At 51.5% G+C, this 22,294-nt stretch overlaps 2 protein-coding genes across 9 annotated transcripts; both read left to right on the top strand.

Annotated features, from left to right (window-relative positions):
* Positions 1 to 10,892: 10,892 nt before the first annotated feature.
* LOC101606847 (zinc finger protein 580) lies at positions 10,893 to 13,611 on the top strand. Of its 3 annotated transcripts, none has more exons than XM_045134000.1 (2): positions 10,893 to 11,044; positions 12,657 to 13,611. In XM_045134000.1, exon 2 carries the CDS (start codon positions 12,669 to 12,671, stop codon positions 13,185 to 13,187), a length of 519 nt encoding a protein of 172 aa, XP_044989935.1. In that variant the 5' UTR covers positions 10,893 to 11,044; positions 12,657 to 12,668; the 3' UTR covers positions 13,188 to 13,611. The 3 variants fall into 3 exon arrangements, with proteins under 3 accessions (XP_044989935.1, XP_044989937.1, XP_044989936.1); XM_045134002.1 differs by having other exon boundaries at positions 10,906 to 10,980; XM_045134001.1 differs by lacking the exon at positions 10,893 to 11,044 and adding an exon at positions 11,096 to 11,145.
* Positions 13,612 to 17,706: 4,095 nt separating this feature from the next.
* Positions 17,707 to 21,995, top strand: Ccdc106 (coiled-coil domain containing 106). 6 transcript variants are annotated; one of them, XM_045133436.1, is made up of 6 exons: positions 17,707 to 17,843; positions 18,599 to 18,676; positions 18,806 to 18,910; positions 19,006 to 19,182; positions 20,639 to 20,851; positions 21,456 to 21,995. In XM_045133436.1, exons 2-6 carry the CDS (start codon positions 18,646 to 18,648, stop codon positions 21,770 to 21,772), a joined length of 843 nt encoding a protein of 280 aa, XP_044989371.1. In that variant the 5' UTR covers positions 17,707 to 17,843; positions 18,599 to 18,645; the 3' UTR covers positions 21,773 to 21,995. The 6 variants fall into 6 exon arrangements, with proteins under 6 accessions (XP_044989371.1, XP_044989372.1, XP_044989373.1 ...); XM_045133437.1 differs by having other exon boundaries at positions 17,712 to 17,861; XM_045133434.1 differs by having other exon boundaries at positions 17,721 to 17,925.
* Positions 21,996 to 22,294: the final 299 nt, after the last annotated feature.

Raw genomic sequence — 22,294 nt, 5'->3', positions numbered from 1 at the left:
AGTGAGACCATGCTTCCCAGCAAAACAATACAAAACCACCATTTTATACAGAAACATTATGTATTAAAATCATTATCAACACAATAAAAATAAAAGCACTTTGGAGATAGAGACAGGAGAATGCAGACATCAAGGTCATCCTTGACTACATAGTATTGTTTGAGGCCAGCCTCTGCTGCATGAAATCCTGTCTCAAAAAATTAAAAATGAGCTGGTATGGTGGTGCATGCCTTTAATCCTAGTACTTGAGAGGCAGAGGTAGGACAATCACCTTGAGTTCAAGGCCAGCCTGATACTACATAATGAATTCCAGGACAGTTTGGGCTAGAGTGAGACCCTACCTCAAAATACCAAAATAATAATGATAATAAAAATAAAATAAAAATGATGGCCTGGGTTTGATTCTCCAGTATTTATGTAAAGCCAGATGCACAAAGTGGTACATGTGTCTGGAATACATTTCCAGTGGCAAGAGGCCCTGTTGTGCCCTTTCTGTCTCTGTCTCTCTGATAACATTAATAATATAAATAAATAAAACATTTGGGCTGAGGTTGATCAGGAGTGAAAGATGCTTGCTTGTAAAGCCTACCTGCCAAGGGTTCAATTCCCCAATACCCATGTAAAGCCAGATGCAAACGTGGTTGATTGCAGTTTTGGTGCACCCACCGTCTCTCTCTGGCAAATAAATATTTTTTTTTATTAAAAAATATTTGTAAACCAGGCGTGGTAGCACACGCCTTTAATCCCAGCACTTGGGAAGCAGAGGTAGGAGGATCGCCATGAGTTTGAGGCCACCCTGAGACTACATAGTGAATTCCAGGTCAGCCTGGGCTAGAGTGAGACGCTACCTCAAAAAAAAAATTCTAATTTTTTATGAGAGAAAGGAAGGTGATCAGAGAGAGAGGGAGAGAGAGAATTGGTATGCCAGGGCCTCCAGCCACTGTATTCAAACTCCAGAAATATAAAGAACCTTGTGCACATGCGTGACCTGTGTACATGTCACCTTGTGTGTTTGGCTTTATGTGGGACCTGGACAGTTGAACATAGGTCCTTCGGCCACGAAGACAAGTACCTTAGCAGCTAAGGCATCTCTCCAACCCTATTTATTTATTTTTGGTTTTTCGATTTTTCAAGGTAGGGTCTCATTTTAGCCCAGGCTGAGCTGTAATTCACTATGTAGTCTCAGGGTGTCCTCAAACTCACAATGATCCTACTACCTCTGTCTCCCAAATGCTGGGATTAAAGGTCTGTGCCACCATGTCTGGGCCTATATGTTTTTTAATATTTTTATTTATTTATTTGCACACACAGAGAAATAGAAGAGAGATGGACAGAGAGAATGGTCTGGGCATGGCAGGGCCTCCAGACTGTGCAAATGAACTCCAGATGCATGCAACTCTGGCTTTACGTGGGTCATGGGGAATTGAACCCAGGATGTTAGGCTTTAAGGGCAAGCACCTTAGCCACTGAACCATCTCTCCAGCCCTAAATAAAGAGATTTTCTTGTTGGTTGGTTTGTTTTTGTTTTTCAAGGTAGTGTCTCACTCTAGCTCAGGCTGACCTGGAATTAACTCTGTAGTCTCAGGCTGGCCTCGAACTCATGGTGATCCTCCTACCTCTGCCTCCCAAGTGCTGGGATTAAAGGCGTGTGCCACCACACCCGGCTAATAAAGAGATTTTCTTAAGGAGGCCTGCGATGAGCTGTTAAGGTACTTGCCTGCAAAGCCTAAGAACTCAGGTTCAATTCCCCAGTACCCACATAAGCCAGATGCACAAGGTGGCACATGAATCTGGAGTTTATTTGTAGTGGCTGAAGGGTCTGACATGCCCATTCTCTCTCTCCATCTGCCTTTCTCTCTCTCAAAATAAATAAATAAAACATTAAAAAAAATTTTTTTGTTTGTTTTTCGAGGTAGGGTTTCACTCTAGGTCAGGTTGACCTGGAATTCGCTATGTAGTCTCAGGGTGGCCTTGAAATAACAGTGATCTTCCGACCTCTGCCTTCAAGTGCTGGGATTAAAGGCATGCACCACCAGGCCTCAGCTAGGTCTCTCCCCACCTCCCAGGTAGGGTGCACACCTTTGATCCCAGCACTTGGAAGGCAGAAGTAGGAGGATTGCCATGAGTTCCCAGTCACCCTGAGACTATAGAGTGAATCCCAGGTCAGCCTGGGCTAGAGCAAGATCCTACCTCAAAAATATTTTTTAGCAGTGTGTAGTGGCACATGCCTGTAATCCCAGCACATGGGAGGCAGAGGTAAGGAGGATCGCTATGAGTTTGAGGCCACTCTAAGACTCCATAGTGAATTCCAGGTCAGCCTGGGCTAGAGTGAAACCCTACCTTGAAAAACCAAAAATAGCCGGGCATGGTGGTGCACACCTTTAATCCCAGCACTCGGGAGGCAGAGGTAGGTGGATTGCTGTGAGTTCGAGGCCACCCTTGAGACTACATAGTGAGTTCCAGGTCAGCCTGGACTAGAGTGAGACACTACCTCAAAAAGAAAGAAAAAAAGAAAAAGAAAAACAAAAAATAAATGAATAAATAAATAAAATAAATGAAAAGTAAACATATTAAGTGAAAGAAGATCGATATAAAGACTGCACATCAGGGGTCTGGAGAATTGGTTTAGCAGTTAAGCGCTTGCCTGTGAAGCCTAAGGACCCCGGTTCGAGGCTTGGTTCCCCAGGACCCACGTGAGCCAGATGCACAAGGGGGCGCACGCGTCTGGAGTTCGTTTGCAGAGGCTGGAAGCCCTGGCGCGCCCATTCTCTCTCTCTCCCTCTCTGTCTTTCTCTCTGTATCTGTTGCTCTCAATTAAATAAATAATTAATTAAACAAAAAAAAGGGATGGAGGAATGGCTTAGCAGTTAAGACATTTTCCCACAAAGCCAAAGGACCCAGGTTTGATTCTCCAGGTCCCACATTAGCCAGATGCAGGAAGCAGAGGTAGGAGGATCACGATGAGTTTGAGGCCACCCTGAGACTCCATAATGAATTCCAGGTCAGCCTGGACTAGAGTGAAACCCTACTTCGAAAAACCAAAAACAAACAAAAATTATAAACTTGCCTGGTGTAGTGGTACACACTAAATCCCAGCACCCGGGAGGCAGATGAAAGGATCACTCGGGGTTCAAGCCCAGCCTTGGACTACATGGTGAATTACAGGTCAGCCTGGGCTAAATTGAGACCTTATATTTTTTAAAAATTTAAAGGTCATCTTGGCCAGCATAGCCAGTGGTGGTGCATGCCTTTAATCCCAGCACTCGGGAGGCAGAGGTAGGAAGATCACTATGGATTCAAGGCCACCCTGGGACTATAGAGTGAATTCCAGGTCAGCCTGAGCTAGAGTGAGAGGCAGGAGGATTGCTGTGAGTTCGGGACTTGGGACCAACCTGAGATTAAAGAGTAAACTCCAGGTCAGCCTGAGCTAGAGCCAGGCTCTACCTCGAAAGAAAAATGAAAGAAGAAAGAAAGGAAGAGGGGTCATCTTGGGCTGGAGAGATGGCTCAGCAGTTAAGGCTCAGGGTGGCCTCGAACTCAAGGTGACCCCTCCTACCTCTGATTCCTGAGAGCTGGGATTAAAGGCATGGGCCAAAACACCCAGCCATGCATCACTTCTTGATGTCTGGCTTTACTGGAGAATTGAACCAGGGCCTGACATTGTAAGCAAGTGTCTTTAACTTTTATTTATTCATTTTGGTTTCTCAAGGTAGGGTCTTGTTCTAGCTAGGCTGGCCTGGAATTCACTATGTATCTCAGGGTGGCCTTGAATTTGAGGCAATCTTCTACCTCTGCTTCTCCGAATGCTGGTATTAAAGGCGTGTGCCACCTCGCCCAGCTTTATTTATTTGAGAGAGAGAGGCAGATAGAGAAAATGGGTGTGTCAAGGCTTCTAGCCACTGCAAAGGAACTCCAAATGCATGTGCCACCTTGTGTATCCAGTCCTGGGGAATCGAACCTGGGTTCTTAGGTAAACACCTTAACTGCTAAGTCATCACTTCAGCCCCTCATCTACTTCCACCCTCCCCCAGCTTGGTTCTTGCTCTAGCCCAGGCTGATCTGGAATTCACCATGTAGTCCCACCTACTTTTACAGAAGAGTATTATTTGCTGGGATTCAGACTGGAACTTGATTGTGGGGCCCTCTGCTGGTGACTTTATAAGCTTTCCTGCTAGTACCTATCTTGAAACAAAAATATTGGCAACCAAAATAATATATATATATATTGGCAACCAACTTGACACTCAACATGTGTTGACAACTGTGGTGACTCAAACTAACCATAGTTCTGAGAAGTGACAGTGAAGTGTTCAGCACTGAGATATCTCTATTACACACTCCAAAGCTTAGCGACCTTTGCAAAAGAGGTGGTGGAAAGAATGTAAAAGCCAAAGGAAGGGGAGGGTTGCTATAATGCTGTCTTCCAGACACTCAGCAGCCTTGATATTCATGACCTCAGAGTGGCTGACACTATCTACACAAGACCTGCATAATAGCAGGGGAAAAAATGATGGGGTGGGGGGCTGGAGAGATTGCTCAGCTGTTAAGGAAGTGGCCTGCAAAACCAAATGACCAGGGCTGGAGAGATGGCTTAGTGGTTAAGCGCTTGCCTGTGAAGCCTAAGGACCCCGGTTCGAGGCTTGATTCCCCAGGACCTACGTTAGCCATATGTACAAGGGGGCACACGCGTCTGGAGTTTGTTTGCAGTGGCTGGCGGCCCTGGCGCGCCCATTCTCATTCATTCTCTCTCTCTCTCTCTCTCTCCCCCTCTCTCCCTCCCTCTCTCCCTCCCTCTCTCCCTCCCTCTTTCTCTCTCTGTTGCTCTCAAATATAAAACAAAACAAACAAACAAACAAAAAAAAAACAACAACAACAAATGACCAGAGTTTGATTCCCTAGTACCCACGTAAAGGCAGATGCACAAAGTGGTACATGCATCTGGAGTTTGTTTGCAGTGACTAGAGGGCCTGGTACACCCATTCTCTCCGTCTCTTTCTGTGTGTCTGTCTCTGCTTGCAAATAAACATTCTTTTTAAAATATGAGGGTAGCTGCGCATGGTGGCGCACAGTTTTAATCCCAGCACTTGGAAGGCAAAGTAAGCAGGATTGCAGGAGTTTGAGGCCAAAGAGACTACATAGTAAATTCCAGGTTAGCCTGGGCTAGAGCGAGACCCTACCTCGAAAAGCAAAAAGAAATAGAAGAGCGGGGTTGGAGAGATGGCTCAGCGGTTAAGATGCTTGCCTACCAAGTCTAAGGACCCAGATTCGATTTTCCGAGAACCACATAAGTCAGATATGCACATGGTGGTGCATGCCTCTGGAGTTCGCTTGCAGTGGCTGAGGCACTGGGCGTGCCATTTGTCTCTAAAAAATTAAAATTAAAAAAGAGAGAGAGAGAAAGAAGAGGGAAGAGAAAAACAGCAAAGTCCTCTGGAGAGTACTCTTTTGGGGACTAGGCGCCCCCTACATCAGAGAGGTGGGCGGGGTCCAAGGCAATGTAGTGGATCTTTCTTGTGTTTGAGCCTTGTTTCCAGTCGGAATCTTTTACCAAGACCACAACGCGCGACTTCCGCCCAGAGTCCCTAACCCACTCTTGCCTGACGTCGCTCCTCCACGGGCTTGTAGGAGGGTCAGCGGGGCCATCATAGAGAGATCGGTGGCCGATAGAAGGGTCAGGGTGGGAAGCAAACGAGTGGAAGCGTGTGGCTAGATGGGTCAGAAGAGAACCACGGAAAGGCTGGCGTCGGCTAGAAGGTCAATTGTTGCCTGGGGGTGCGGGAGGTGTGGAGAAGGGCATTAGGCCCTGAGCCAGACCGATCTATAAGGATTCCCTGGATGGAAGGATGGGGTTGTTGGGGGACGGAGAGACGTTTATCTTGCAGCCATCGCTACCAGGGTGGCTCTTGGGCTGTGAAGTCCCTTTCTGTGCGTCCTGCTTGTCACTCGTAAAACAAAAGATTCTGTAAAGGAAAAGATTCTTTATGCAATAAAATTAAGTACTTTGGACAGCGAACAAGCGCAGGTATTGTTTTCACACTTTGAAATACTTTCTGCGGCTCTGAAATTCTTCATGGCCTTAAAACCAAGCACTTGTATATTTTTTTAAAATCTGAGATTACAATTTATAGTCAGGCATGGTGGTGCACGCCTTTAATCCCAGCACTTGGGGGCAGAGAGGTAGGAGATCACCCTGAGTTCGAGGCCACCCTGAGACTATATAGTAAATTCCAGGTTAGCCTGGGCTAAAGTGAGACCCTACCTCGAAAAACAAAATAAATAAATTAATTAAAAGTTTTTTTTTTAAAGTTCTAGCAACTCATATTTTATTCTTTCTTACGTGGTCACCATTAACCTCCTTTCCCTTCTCTCCCCTCTTTCTTCTTCCTCTACCTCCCCCTTTTTTTCTTTCCATTTGTTTTATTTAAGCTGAGAGGGAGAGAAAGAAGCTGAGAGGGAAAGGCAGATAGAAAAAGTGGGCCAGGGCCTCCAGACACTGCAAACGAGCTCCAGATGTATGTGTCACCATGTGCATCTGTTTTATGTGGATCCTAAGGAATCGAGCCTGTGTCCTTTGGCTTTGCAGGCACACCCCTTAATCGCTAAGCCATCTCTCCAGCCCTTTTCATTCCTTTTTTGAGATAGCATTGTATAGGCCAGGCTGCTCTTGAACTCACTAACCCAAGGCTGGCCTTGAAACTGTGATCATTCTCTCAGTCTCCCAATTGCTGAAATTACAGGCATGTGTCACCATACCTAGCTTCCAAGATCCTTCCAAAATTAAGACTAGATCCGGTTCTTTCCCAGCTCAAACCCCTTCCACAGCAAACTCAGCAATCAAGAGTTTCAACTCCCCAGCTAGGATTCTCCGCCTCCCCCACTATGAGATTGATCCCAGATGTGTCAGGCATGCTAGACATGAGTTCTGCCACTGAGCACACCCCCAAACCCTTCATCCTGGAATTTGAGGCTCTTCCTGAGGCAATACCAGCCAAGCTGTCCTGCTTCATCTGTCACCACTTTGTGCTCTGGTCAAATGCAACATGACACACCTCACTGAACACCCTCACACTTTCACACCTGCAAGTGTTAAGTCTTGGGCTGTTCCTGTTGCCTGGACTAACCTTTCCCTGTGTAACCTATCTGGGTTTATTTGTTTATTTTTCTTTCAAAGCAGTCTCCTCCAAAACATGACCCCTCTCTTTCTCTCTCTCTCTCCCTTCCTTCTTTCTTTCTTTCATAGAGAGAGATAGGGAGAGAGAGAGAACAGGTGCACTAGGGCCTCTAGCCACTTAAAATGAACTCCAGATGCATGCACCACCATGTTCATCTGGCTCACATAGGATCTGGGGAATTGAGCTTGGGTCCTTAAGGTTCACAGGCAAGTGCCTTAGCCACTAAGCTATCCCTCCAGCCCTCTTTTTATTTATTTATTTATATATTTTTTTTTCTCAATTTTTAAAAACATTTTCCATGATTATAAAAAATATCCCATGGTAATGTCCTCCCTCACCCCCTTTTTCCTTTGAAATTCCATTCTCCATCATATCCCCTCCCCATCTCAATAAGTCTTTCCCTATTTTTATTAAAAAAATTATTTATTTTGGGGGGCACAAATAGAATGGGTGCAACAGGACCTCCAGTCACTGCAAAGGAACTCCAGACACATGTGCCCCTTCTGCATCTGGCTTACATAGGTACTGGAGAATCAAACTGCGGTCCTTAGACCTCACAGGCAAACACCAGTTAAACCATCCCTCCAGCCCCTCCTGTTTTGTTTGAGAGAGAGAGAAGGAGAATTGGTGTGCCAGGGCCTAAGCCACTGCAATAGAACTCCAGATGCTTGCACCTCTTAGTGGGTATGTGTGACCTTGCACTTGCCTCACCTTTGTGAGTGAAGAATTAATAGCCTTCCCTGAAAACTAAAAGGAACTAAAGAGTTAATAACTATCTCTAAAGCTGGTCTGCAATAAAGAAGGCAAACAGGCATTTGGCCTCATTAAGTTTGGTACTCTTCCCTGATTGATGTACTCCCCTTAGCCTAGATGGACTTACAGGACCAGAGACCATCTGAGTATCCTCCCTTAAACATCCCTGGCTGAAGAAGCCTATTCTGAACAAGAACACAAACAGTTACAGTCTTCTTCTCAACTGGACCTGGTACAGTCTATTTTTTTTAGGTTCCTCTTTTTTTTTTTTTTTTTTCGAGGTAGGGTCTCACTCTAGCCCAGGCTGACCTGGGATTCACTATGGAGTCTCAGGGTGGCCTTGAACTCACAGCGATCCTCCTACCTTTGCCTCCCCAATGCTGTGATTAAATGCATGCCCCAAGTCAGTTTTCTCCTGTGGGAAAAGTCGTGTCTGAATTTTAGAAATGAAATGATGTTCTCCTTTGGAATCCTAATCTTTGCTTAGGCAGATTTCCTAATGATGGTGAATGTGTCTTTAGTGGTTAATGAATATTTTGAACTTTGTCGCCCCCATAAGGCCTAGGGGATTCCTTTGTCAAAGTCCTTGCATGATGAGAAGGGGAGGGAGTGTGATGGAGAAAGAAGTTTCAAAGGGGAAAGTGTGGGGGAGGGAGGGTATTACCATGGGGTATTTTTTTTTTTTATAATCATGGAAGTTGTTAATAAAAATTTGAAAGAAAAAAAATTCCGTGCATGACAACCAGCTGGTTCCCCCCTCCTTCCTTTTCCCTCCCTCTCTAACAACTTTTTAAAAATATTTTTATTCCTTTATTTATTAATGATTTTTAAAATTTATTTTTATTTATTTATTTGAGAGCGACAGACAGCGTGAGAAATCCAGAGAGAGAGAGACAGAGAGAATGGGCACGCCAGGGCCTCCAGCCACTGCAAATGAACTCCAGACGCGTGCGCCCCCGTGTGCACCTGGCTAACGTGGGTCCTGGGGAATCGAGCTTCGAACCGGGGTCCTTAGGCTTCACAGGCAAGCGCTCAACCACTAAGCCATCTCTCCAGCCCTTTTTTTTTTTTTTATGTGTGTATGCACATGCTGCATGCCAGGGTCTCTTGTTGTTTCAAATAAATATCCGCTTAGCTTTATGTAGATGGCTGAGTAATTAAGCCCTGGGATTTATAAGAAAATAACTTTAACCGCTAAGCTGTATCCCAGCCTTCCTTTCATCCTCTCTCCCTTCTTCCCGTCCTTCTCTCCTCTCCTTCTTTCATTTTCTTTCTTTCCTATTTTGGTTTTTCAGGGTAGGGACTCACTCTAGCTCAAGCTGCCCTGGAATTCACTCTGTCGTCTCATGGTGGCCTCGAACTCACAGCAATCCTCCAACCTCTGTATCCCGAGTGCTGGGATTAAAGGCAGGCACCACCACACCTGGCCCTTCTTTTATTTTCTTTTGGCAGTGTCTCATTCTAGCCCAGGCTGACCTGGAACTTACTCTGTAGCTCAGGATGGACTCAAACTCATAATAATCTTCTAGTCCACACTCACCTGGAATTTTCTCTCTTGCCCAAGTTTGCTTGAACTCACTGTGATCCTCCTACCTCAGTTTCCCAAGTGCTGGAAGTAAAAGTGTGAAGCGATGCCTGGCTCCTTCTCTTTCTTTCCCCCTTACTCTCTTTCCTTCCTTCCTTTTTTTTTTTTTTTTCTTGAGGTAGGGTCTCACTGTAGCTCAGGCTCAGCTGGAATTCACTCTATAGTCTCAGGGTGGCCTTGAACTCATGGCAATCCGCCTCCCAAGTGCTGGGATTAAAGGCGTGTACTACCATGCCTGGCCCTTCTTTTCTTTTGGCAGTGTCTTATTCCCAGGCTGACCTGGAACTTACTCTGTAGCCCAGGATGGACTCAAACTCATAACAATCTTCCTACTTCAACCTCATAAGTGTTGCAACTAAAGACTTAAGCGTCATATTTTCTTAAATATGTATTTTGATCCCAGTGTGGTGGTGCACATATCTTTAACCCCAGCACTTGGGAGGTTGAGGTAGGAAGATCACCATAGGTTTGAGGTCAGCCTGGGCTACAGAATGAGTTCTAGGTCAGCCTGGGATAGAGTGAGGGCCTCCCTCATAAAAATTTATGTATTTATTAGTTTTTTCTTCGAGGCAGGGTCTCACTCTTTCCCAGACTGATCTGGAATTCACTGTGTAGTTGAGGGCTGGCCTTGAATTCACAGTGATCCTTCTATTTCCACCTTAAGTGTGCTGGGATTAGGGCGTGGACCACTATGCCCAGCAATGTTTTTGTTGTGTGGGGTGTGTTCATGTGTATATCCATGTTCATATGTGTGTGGGCACATGTATGTAGGTGTTTGGTGCGACAGAGTCTCAAGGCATTGCAAACGAACTTCAGACGCATGCACCACCTTGTGCGGCTAGCTTTATGTGGGCACTGGCGAACTGAACCGCCGTCCTTTGGCTTTGCAGGCAAGTGCCTTAATCGCTAAGCCATCCCTCCAGGACTCACACCTCATCTTAGGTAGCAACGTCTTCTTTGGGCCTCGGTCTCCCCACTTTGGAGATGAGATAATGATGGCCATGTCACAGGACAGCAAACAGCTGACTTCTGGATCTCATTTTGCTCAACAACAAGAAACATTCCCTTCTTTAGTTCTCTGTCTTGACTGTCTCTGCAAGAGGACAAGCTGTGCACCTCAATTCCTTGCAGGATGTTTGCACGTCTCCATCTTCGTTAGCTCCAGTACGCTGCCATCCTTGCCAGAGCGACGGTTCTTTAGGAGGTCGTTCTCCCTGCCCACCCCACCCCACCCTACCCTACCCTCTCTCCCCAAGGCACGCTCCCACCAGAGGGGCGACGCAGACGGCGGAACTATTGTGCGTAGAGCACTGGTTTCCGACCGGCGTTCTTTCTCAGGGACGCCGCCGCCCCTCGCTCCCCCGCGCCCCCCCAACCCCCGCCCCCTGGACCCGAGTCCCCGGCGCCGCCGCCGGCCCGGAACTACCCGGAAGCTCGGTCCTGCCTCGGCGCTCGCCAAGGCAAGCCCAGGTCCGCCTGGGACCTCGGCCCGCTCTCTCCCCTCCCCCCCGGACCCGAGAGGCTGCTGCACCGGGTACGGGGGCCGGGATGGAGGGAGGAGCCTGGCTTCTTGGCGATGGCGCGAGGCCGGCTGGGCTGGGGGCGGTGAGGCGGGGACCGCTACGCTGGGTACCGGTGCGCGGACTGGAGGGGAATACGGGTGTCAGGGCGCCTGATGAAAACGTGGGGAGTAGGAAGACTCGGATGTGTGTGTGTGTGTGTGCGCGCGTGTGTGTGTAACTAACAGGACGGGGGCGTAGGGCGCCGGGGTGCACGGGACCAAGGCTGCCGGAACATCACAAAGCATACGGTCCATGGTCCATGGCCACTGTAACTCGGGAAGGGAGGGATGGAGATATGAAGGGGGAAGGAGAAATAGACACGCTTCTAAGAAGGAGTGTAGAGGGCTCAGGAGAGATGGTGTGGAAAAGGGACACCCCCCCCCAAAGTCCCGCCTGCCCGAGGGTCTCCAAAGGAGGCCCCGAGGGTAGAGAGACTAAGGTGTCAGTGCCATTTACAGTGGGGAATGAAATGTTACCGGAAGGGTGTGGGGATGTAGCTGGGCGTGGTGGCGCACACCTTTATTCCCAGCACTTGGGAAGCAGAGGTAGGAGGATCTCCGTGAGTTCGAGGCCACCCTGGGACTACAGAGTAAATTCCAAGTCAACCTGGGCTAGAGCGAAACTCTACCTCGGGGGAAAGGGGTTTGTGGGGTTTTTGTGGGGACATAGCCGGGCATGGTGGCGCATGCCTATAATCCTAGAACTCTGGGAAGCTGAGGTAAGAGGATCACACTGAGTTCAAGGCCAGCCCTGGGCTGTCAGAGAAAGGGAACTACTTCCATGTCAACCTGGGCTACAGTGAGCTCCTTCCTCGAAAAAAAGGGGGGTAGGGATTGGGTATTGAGGATCCCAGTGGAAAGGATGGACTCCAAGCGGGGAAGAGAATGGCGAGACCGCGGTGCCAAGTTCAGGAACAGCTTCAGGCAGCAAATGAGAGGTCATAATGTCAGGGGAAATGAGGACCTCCTGGGTGTGTTTGGGGGTCATCTAAGGTGGAGACCTAGAGGTTTCTTCCAAGACTTTTGCCAGACCTAGGATAAAAGACCCAGCCAGAGCTGGAGTTGAGCAGTGGAGAGGGTAAAAGATAGACGGGAGAAATCCCGGAGGCCATGAGAGCCCTCGGTGTTAGAGGAGCCAAGTCACAAGAAAAAAACGGACTTGGGGAGTGGACGGGAGGAGGATATCCGCGGGACCTGACTCCCCAAGTGCTAAGCGAGGATCCCAGGATGGAGGCGTCCCTGGGACCGGGACTGGAAGCAGTTTTGGTTTTATTATTATTTTGGTTTTTCAAGGTAGGGTCTCCCTCTAGCCCAGGATGACCTGGAATTCACTCTGTAGGCTCAGGGTGGCCTCGAACTCACGGCGATCCTCCTACCTCTTCCTCCCGAGTGCTGGGATTAAAGGCGTGCGCCACCAGGCCCGGCTTCAGCTTTGATTTTTGTAGGGAGATAGGTCAGCGGGGCAGAGTCAGAGTCTGGCGCAGAGAAGGGGGTGGGGGAGATGGGAGGGATACACACCTTTGTTAAGGTTCTTTTTCTGAAAGGAAGAGTTGATTTAAACTTTTCTCCCCTCCGCCGCTCCCAGCTGCTGCTCCAGATGCTGCTGCTGCCGCCGCGGACACCCCACCCTCGGTCCGCCTCTCCGGAGGTCATGGACCCACCGCCCCCCAAAACTCCCCCTTTCCCCAAGGCGGAAGGTCCCTCCTCCACTTCGTCCTCGGCGGCGGGGCCTCGGCCACCACGGCTAGGCCGCCACCTGCTCATCGACGCCAACGGGGTACCCTACACGTACACGGTGCAGCTGGAGGAGGAGCCTCGGGGCCCGCCGCAGCGCGAGGCGACCCCGGGAGAACCCGTTCCCCGCAAGGGCTACAGCTGCCCGGAGTGCGCCCGTGTCTTTGCCAGCCCCCTGAGGCTGCAGAGCCACCGCGTGTCGCACTCGGACCTCAAGCCCTTTACGTGCGGCGCCTGTGGCAAGGCCTTCAAGCGCTCCAGCCACCTGTCGCGGCACCGAGCCACGCACCGCGCGCGCGCCGGCCCGCCGCACACCTGCCCGCTGTGTCCGCGCCGCTTCCAGGACGCCTCGGAGCTGGCGCAGCACGTGCGCCTGCACTGAGCCCCCGCCCCGCCCTGCCGGGGTGGCACCATGTCTCACCCCACACAGCGTCACCCCACACATTGTTCTCGGTTCCTCCGAGGTTACTGCCTTACCCTTGGGCCTCGGTTTTCCCCATCTACCCCCAAAGACAAGCATCTTTCTTTTTTTTTTTCTTTCTTCTCCCCGCACCCCCGCTGTCCCCTCCTGTCTAGCTGTGTGATGTAGACCAAAGTTATCTGTCCCCCTTCGGGCCTGGGAGCCGGCTGGACGTGGGCTCCAGTCCAACTGTGCTATGTGGGAGCCGTTGCCGGCGATGCGGCCTCTCTGAGCAAATGTGTGTGTGGAAGGCGTGGCAAAGGGAGCATGGCCTGGTTCATTTCTTTACTTCCCTCTTATGCCTCTGATTCCCCTATTCGTTCCTCAATAAACATTCCACACTCCATGTTTAGGCTCTTCTTGCCGTGTGTTCTGTATTGGGTGAAGACTGGGGACCAGACCGCTAAGCAGACGTGGAACCTCCTGCTCTTAATATGTTTCCGGCCGGAGCAGTTTCCCGTAGACCCAAGGTGCCCTGCCTTTACCGTCCTCCCCCCATTCCCCGCCCGACCCCCACCCTCCTTCCCTCCGTGGGTCCTCGCTCCCTTTACCTGGCACCGTCAACGCTTAGGGATTACCGGGGTCTCTGTCCTTCCACGGTCTGCAACTGCGCGTAACGTGGGGCCGCCCGGACCCGACAGGCTGCTACACCAGAGGCGGAGATTCTAGCGGGCCCGGGCACCTGCGAGGCCCATGAGGGTGGCGTCCAGAGTGGACTCTGTGCGAGAGCTTGCTCCAAGATGATCCAGAGATTTGTGCCGGGGTCGTAGAGGATGGACTCGCCCCTAAACCCAGGCCGGGGCCTGAGCGCGGGGGTCCCGGAGGGTCACACGGGGGAAGGGGAGCGAGGTCTTATGAATACCGTGGATGATGGAACACAGGAGACAACCCCCCCCCCCCACACACACACGGCCTTATAGAGCGCCAGAGTCCATATGCGGGCAGATGCATTAGTGAGACCAGGCAGCTGGGGCCATGTAGAATGTGGGCAGAGTACATAAGATCGGATTCCACGGTTCTGTGGTCCTCTCTCCTACCTACCAGGCTTCAGCCATCTCCACGGATTCTGGCGCCTCTCCCAGCTCCCAGCCCCTGGCTCTTGCCTCTTTTGAGCCCATGGAGGCCTCTCTTCCTCGGGCAGAGGGATTCCCAGATCCTGGACTTTCCTCCTCTACCGGATTTCCCCAAACTTCATCTCCTCCGAGGCCCAACCACTATCTTCTCATTGACACCTAGGGTGTCCTCTATACAGTGCTGGTGGGTGAGAGATCGCCGAGGAAGCCCTGATCTGATGGGACTTCAGCCCAGAAAAAGAAAAAGTGTCATAGCTGCCCAGTGTGCTCTAGGGTGTTTGCGTGTAAGTCTCACCTACAGCGACACAATATTACGAACTCGGAGGTGAAGCCCTGTGTGAAAGCTTTCAAGCGGGCCAGCTACTTGGAGCGCCCCCACTCCTATTCGCGGGGTTGGTGGGAGGCTTCTCTGAAGCTGCCCGCCCTGCTCCCTCCGCTTCCGGGATGCCTGGGAGCTAGTCAAGCAAACCACGCGCACTCCTGGGAGCGCCGGTTCCAGTGCTTCCATTGCCTGCTCTGCTCCAAGAAGAACACCGCAGAAGCATGCCCGGTAGAAACATCCATCTGCCCTCCGTGCTACCCCAGGGACAATGGGACTTGGGACTCCTTAAAGTCTCATACACTGGCCTGAGCTGCAAGACTGGTTTTTGGAGCCCTGGGTCGGCCTCCTGGAAGTGAGCTCTGCCTGGAGAAGTCTGAGCCAGCGAGGCATCCTAATGCTCTGGAATTGTGATAAGGATGAGCCTCACACAGAACACAGCCCTACAGCCTTGAAGACCTGCGGTATTGCCCTGGTGCTCTGACTAGAGGAGCAGAGAGCACCATGGGCTGGGAACTGTCGGGATTGCCCTCTAGTCTAATACTGGAGGCCCGGCCCAGCTCTGCCTCCCACCACCAACCAGGGCTCTGGTCCAATAAACACATTTTCCACACCCTCAACACTTGTTTTTGGAGACATCTCTGTAGAAATGTTTTTGGTCGCTGCTCACCACCTAGAAGGCAGACCTTGGCTGGCCTGGCTAGGGAATGGGAAAGTCTATCTCTTCTGCCTCAGCCCCTGAATATGTGGGAATGTGTTTGATTCCCCCCCCCCATTGTTTCAGTATCCCTCCACTGTTCCATTTTGTAGGACAACCCAGAATACAAATACATGGACTGCCCTTTTGTGTGTGTATAGGACACTATAGTCTTTTGACGTTTTCCTTTTTTTTTTTTTTGAGGCTCTAGCCCAGGCTGATCTGGAATTCACTATTCACTGTGTATTCTCAGGCTGGCCTTGAACTCACAGTAGTACTCCTACCTCTGCCTCCAGAGTTCTGGGATTGAAGGTGTGTGCCATCATGCTGATCTTCGTTTTTTTTTTTTTTTTTCTTTCGAGGTAGGGTCTCAAGCTAGTCCAGGCTGACCTGGAACTCACTATGTAGTCTCAGGGTGGCCTTGGACTCATGGCGATCCTCCTGCCTCTGCCTCCCGAGTGCTGGGATTAAAGATGTATGCCACCACCCCCAACTTTTTTTTTTTTTCAAGGTAGGGTCTTGCTTTAGCCCAGGCTGACCTGGAATTCACTATGTAGTCTCAGGGTGGCCTCAAACTCACAGCAATCCACCTACCTCTGCCTCCCAAGAGTGCTGGGATTAAAGATGTATCATCACACCCAGCTAAGATTTATAGATAATTTATTTTTTTAAAGGATTTAAATTTATTTATTTATTTATTTGACAGACATAAAGGGAGAGACTGCAGATGAACTCCAAATGCTTGTGCCACTTGGCTAGCGTGGGTACTGGGGAATTGAACCTGGGTCCTTTGGCTTTGCAGGCAAATACCTTAACTGCCAAGCCATTTCTGCAGCCATATAGAGACTATTAAATTAAGAGAAAGAAAGAGGAGGAAGTATAGCGAGCTCTCACCAGGAGTGAAGTGAGAGCGGGTAAAACCCCTGTAGGAGTAGGCTCTCCCCTGCCTTGTATCCCTGGGACCACGTGGAGGTGGGGGTTTACCAGAACAGGAACCTGGAAGTTCAGAAGTGAACAGCCAAAAAGACCTCTTTTGGCTTTATTTTATTTTTATTTATTTATTTTAATTTTTCCAAGGCAGAGTCTCACTCTAGCTCAGGCTGACCTGAATCGCTGTAGTCTCAGGCTGGCCTTGAACTCAGAGCAATTCTACTTCTGCTTCTTGAGCACTGTGATTAAAGGCCTGCACCACCATGTCCTGCTCTTTTGGCCTTTTAAATCTAGAAAAACTAATAAATAAAATAATAGTGTCCATGCTTTTATATAAAACTCTCTTCTTCCTATAAACCTGTAGTTTGAAAACCACTAATCTAGGGCAGGTGGCTCCCCTGGGCTTTCTGACCTAGCCTGCAGTCTACTTCTAAGTGAAGTAGGAGAAGGGGCTGGTTTCCTTGAGTCAAGTCAATCTCCCCACAGGGGTAAAGTGTTATCCGGTCTTCAGAATCCCAGAGCCCGGTGCTTCGTGCCTGCCCATCGGGGAGCCAGGCAGAACTGAGCTGTAGGCTTAATAACCAGCTACCTTCAGAGTTTCAGAGTGCGTTTTTACTGCCTACTTTGTGCCAGGCACTCTTGGGCCTCCTTTCCACTAGCACCACTTGGGGTGGCAGAACTAATACGCCCGACTGGAAAGTGTCCTCTAGGCTGTGTTTCTTCCCACCTTCTGACCTCACATAACAACACTTGGATCTCCTCCTTCTGGAACTCAGTCTAGTTCCAGGCTGGCCCTCCAACATCCGCCCACCTTTGCCTCCCAAGTGCCAGAAGTAAAGGTGTGAGTCGCCACGCCCAGCCAGCAACTGAATCTTGAGCTCCAAGTGTGGCCTGGCCCAGGCTGACTTTTGGTGGATGTCACCGCATCCTCAACCGAGAACCTCCTGGGAGGGGACTGTGATTTTCCTATAACAGGCGAGTAAACTGAGGTCAGGGAGAACTAGAAGTGGCCAGGTCCGGTCTAGCTGTGCTCCATAGCCAGCTATAGTGGGGACTGTTCATCATTTCTGGGGAGTAACTGCTACATAACCCAACTAGCTCCTACATCCAGAGTCCCCATATCCCTGGAAACGTTGGGGAGGAGACTGGTTGAGAGATACGGGACCAGTGTTGGGAGGAGGGATACCAGCCTGTCTGAAGAAATTATTAAAAGGGAATTCAACTTTCTTTACTGCCTCACACCCTCGCCCCACTGTTCTGGGCACACCGAGAACATAGCCTCCACTTGGAGGACCCCCGGAGCCGCGCAAGCTCCGTAGGATGAGAATTTTGTGACGTTCCCTGCTTAGGTTTTGGGTAGGGCGCGCAGGCGGCGGGGGGGGGGGAGGGGGGGGGCTGCGAGGGGCCATCGCGCAAGTGCAGCCCTGATCTGCGCGCGAACGGCCGGTCTCACCTGAGCTTCTAGACTCCTGGATGCTCGCCAAACCGGCTGGACTAGGCGAGTGCCCGGGTCCCTGCCCGCCCCGCCGCCCATTTCCGAGACTCGTCCTCCTCTGCCGGTGTGTGCCCGCTTGCTGGTGGGTGGGCTCTTCTCTCCGCATCCCGTGGCACTTTGCAGACGCTCCCCAACGCTGGGAATGGGTATGGGCGCCGCTGCGGTCGGACCCTGGGCTGGAGTCCGCGCGCGGGTGGGTGAGCGCGGAGGGCCCTGGGTATCCATGGGGGGGATGGTGGTCACTCTTGACCCCCCCGGCCTGCTGCTGTGTGCCTCTGCTGGAAGGCTTTGCCACGCTCACCCCTCCCACTCGTGGGACAAAGGGCGGGGGCGCATGCCCACGCGTGACCTCCCCCGCACTGCGCACGCGCCCAGCCCCCACCGCCGGAGAGGGGACCCTGCTAGCCCTCGCGACTGCGAGGTGGGGGGAGGAGTGGGAGGTCCAGGGTGGGGGAAGCTGTGCTTTCCGGCTGGATTCCCCCCTTCAACCCAATGCCTGGAAGTTGGGGCGGTTTCCCCACTGCACTATGTCTAATTTTGGCTGGGAGGTGGCCCGCCAGGAGGGTCCCCATTCAGGCCAGAGTGTCCCTGCTTGGTTGATTACATGAAGAACCAAAAAAAATGTAGGAGTCCGGCACCTTTCTCACCATCAGAGTCCGGGTCCTCAGCCCCCCTCGTTCTCGCTCCAGGAATTTGAAACTCAGTGTCAGTGCTGGAGTCTGGGTCCTTGTCGTCCTCAGACCCGAGTTCCCTCATCAGTGATTAGGTACCCTACCTGCCTGGGGACTGACCCCATTTGTGGTGACTGTTTCTATCCAGTGCCCCTCAGGCGCTCAGCTGCTGGTCTACAGGAAGCTCGCCTTACTATGACTGACCGAAGTAGCCGTAGGCGTACAAGTGAGGACCCTGACCCTCCCCCCTGGCCTGCCATCCTTGTCCCCTCTACTCCTGGGTAGCTATGGGCGGGGGTGTTTGAGAAGTCCAGGCTGCTTCTGGAGTGACCTATGCTGGGCATCGTCTTTCCAGTGAAGGATGAAGAGACCTTTGAGATTTCCATCCCCTTCGAAGAGGCTCCCCACTTAGACCCACAGATCTTCTACAGCCTGAGTCCGTCTCGGAGAAACTTTGAGGGTGAGATGAGGAGCGAGGAGGGGAAGGAGTCAGCTGGGGGTGCCGTCTGGTCCTGGGGCATGACCCAGGACTGGCACTCTCCCTGCTGTTCCTAGAGCCTGCAGAGGCTGCCTCTCCCACCCAGGCCCTCATGAACGGTATCAAGGCCCAGCTGCACATGGCCCTGGAGAGGAATTCCTGGCTGCAGAAGCGCATCGAGGACCTGGAGGAGGAAAGGGACTTTTTGCGGTGTCAGCTGGACAAGTTCATTTCCTCTGCCCGGATGGATTCAGGTGGGGGAACGGGCACGGACAGTTCCTCCTGGCAGCCAGACTCCAAACCCTACTGTTGGGTTGGTTCAGCCGGCAATTGGCATCTTGACCCCTAACCATTTCCTTATGATCGTAACCTACCATCTTTTAGTCCAGCAACCTGGAGCCTCTCCTTCTGGAATCTCAGACTGGATTCCTTGTTCTACTCTTTAGGGGGAAAGGTGCCAGTACCTCCTTGCTGGTAGGCCCTCATGGGGTGCCTTGCCTACACCCCAACTTTGTCTCTTAAAAAAATCCAGCTTTGTCTCTTGAAGGCTGCATTCATCCACCTTCTTCCTCGAGGTTCCCCAGACTGAGTAGTTCAGGGGCTTGTCTTCCCACCCACTCTGTCCCATACCTTGGCTAACTAATACTTCTTCCATTTCAAAACCTGTTGTGCTGTAAACCCTGCTTCAGGGTTCTAGGCAACTCCCCAATTTCACCTGGCTCTAACTCATGGTCATTAACAACTTCAGTGGTATCCCTTCTGATTGCTTTGCTTATTCTATTATTTTAGTATTAGTCCCACTGTAGTCCAGACTGGTCTGGAATTCACTATGTAGTCTCAGGCTGGCTTTTAACCCAACCAAGACAGCCCTGCTATGTCTGCCTCCTGAATGCTGGGATTAAAGGTGTGCATCATCACACCCAGCCTTATTAATCAATTTTGACTGCTCCTTCTGCCTTATTCCCCAGAGCTCAAGGCTTCCCTTCTGGAGAAATTAACCTTTACTCAGCATCTCCCCCACATGTGTGTACATCCACTAGGAGTTGTGGATCTTGTCCCCCTCTTCACATTGAGGGTTCCATCTTGGGTGACACTACTCTGCCCTGGACATAGAGCCCTCTAGACTCCCCCTGATCGTCCTTTGGAGGACACGGAGTCTCAGTCCCAGGGAGCTCCCTGTCCAGGTAAAGTGATTAGTGCTTGCCAGCCACCCTCCCACCGCAGCAGAAGCCTTATTTGCCCCTGGGTATTTTTCCCCTTCTTTTCTTTTTAAGTTTTATTTTTTTTTTAAGAGAGAGAACGGGCTCACCAGGGCCTCTAGCCACTGAAAATGAACTCCAGATGCATGTGCCACCTAGGTCCTTCGGCTTTGCAGGCAAGCGCCTTAACCTCTAAGCCATCTCTGCAGCCCTGTCCCTGGGTTTTGATTCTACTTTTTGGAGTACCCCCAACCTTGATTTCCCCAACTCCCCCTCTTTGTTGGAACCTTCTTAGGTCTTGTTTCAGGCAAGTTTAGGAGACTAGGAAAATGCTCTCCCTTTTTCCAGGCCCCAGCTGGCTCCACACCACTCAGCAAGGCAGGGGGCCAATACTGCACTCTGTCCACCTGTCTCCTTAGGTGCTCTAGTCCATCCCCGCCATCCTGTCTCGTCTCCTTCCCCAGTGATGTGACATTTAGGGTCACAGTTCACTATTTGTCTCTCTCCTCAGAGGACCACTGCCGGATGAAGCCTGGGCCACGGCGGGCTGATGGGGATGGCAGGGCTGGAGTTGGGGGAGAGGCCTCAGACCCCGAGTCGGCAGCCTCCTCACTCAGTGGAGCATCTGAAGAAGGCAGTGCCAGCGAAAGGAAGAGGCAGAAGCAGAAGGGAGGTGCTGGCCGCCGGCGATTTGGAAAACCCAAGGCCAGGGAGAGGCAGCGAGGTGAGTGGGGTACATGTGATGGGTGTCCGCTCAGGACAGTGGCTTTTGCAGAGCCCCCGCCCTTCCACCTGTAAAGAGACCAGAGTTCCGTCTCCCAGCCTTGCTGGATGGGCCTCGATTTACTTTGTTTTGGTCCACACTCACATTCACTAGCAGGGTCATCTCGAGTACTATCTTAGCTGCCCAACTGTTTCCTCACTAGCTGTGGGAGGCTACAGGAGTGGATGGCTGAGGGCTTTAGTTCCAGCATTTGGGAGGTGGAGTGAGTTGAGGCCACCCTGAGACTAGTTAGTAAGTTCCAGCTCAGTCTGGGCTAGAGAGACCCTTCCCCATCAGAAAAAAAAAATAACCCTTTAAGTCAGGAGGGGAGGATGTGTTAAGGTGGATGTCGGGGGACTTACTGGCTTCATGTAGCTCCTTATTTCATAGGGTGTACTGCCTGCCTTCAATCTCCCACTGATTCAACTGTCTCATTTTCTCCCATCTATCACCTTTCCCTCCTGTTTTCATTTCTTTGCCTGTACGTGGCTCCTCCTGTGTTTTTTCTTCCTCGCTCCTGTCCTCCTCCCCGTTCCCTCTCCCGCTTGCCACTCTGGCTCTGCAGTGAAGGACGCCGACGGGGTCCTCTGCCGCTATAAGAAGATCCTGGGCACCTTCCAGAAGCTGAAGAGCATGTCGCGGGCCTTTGAGCACCACCGCGTGGACCGCAACACCGTGGCGCTGACCACGCCCATCGCCGAGCTGCTCATCGTGGCCCCCGAGAAGCTGGCGGAGGTGGGCGAGTTCGACCCCTCCAAGGAGCGCCTGCTCGAGTACTCGCGCCGCTGCTTCCTGGCGCTGGACGACGAGACTCTCAAGAAGGTGCAGGCCCTCAAGAAGAGCAAGCTGCTGCTGCCTATCACCTACCGCTTCAAGCGGTGATGCCGCCGCCCCCGCACGCCTCCCCTGCCCCGCCGACCGACCGCTCGCCGGGCCGCGCTGCTGGGGCCTGCGCCGTGACCGGAGCACCGGGCCACGTTCCCCCCTCCGCGGAGACCGCCTGCTCGGCCTTCCTCAGCCGGGAGCTGTCCACCCGCATCCCATGTGAGACAGAGAGCATCATTCAGAGAATTTAAATTAAAGAGACGTGAAAATTTGGAATAAACCGGGCCCCGGGTTTTACAGGGGCGGCCGTCGTCAGGGATACTGGGACCCGGGGTGGTGAGGCGGGAGCGGGGAGGAGAGGGTGCAGTTAGCCCCGGGGGGTTAGCAGAGACCGGGCGTGGGTGCCGCCCGCAGGACTGTGAGGACTCGGCAGAAGCCGGAACTCGATGACCTCCAGACCCGGGGCCCGCACGGGAAACAAGGGGAGGGGTGCGCGTGCGTGTGGACTCGCTTCCGCCAGGAGACACTGAAGAGAAAGTGGTCCTGGAGAAGGTACTTCCGCCGCCTCCCTAGCGTTTG

The sequence above is a fragment of the Jaculus jaculus genome, chromosome 14 (genome assembly GCF_020740685.1).
Source record: "Jaculus jaculus isolate mJacJac1 chromosome 14, mJacJac1.mat.Y.cur, whole genome shotgun sequence".
Lineage (NCBI taxonomy): Eukaryota > Metazoa > Chordata > Mammalia > Rodentia > Dipodidae > Jaculus > Jaculus jaculus.
Note: the sequence above shows the minus strand (reverse complement) of the source record. Positions and strands in the feature narration are given on the sequence as shown.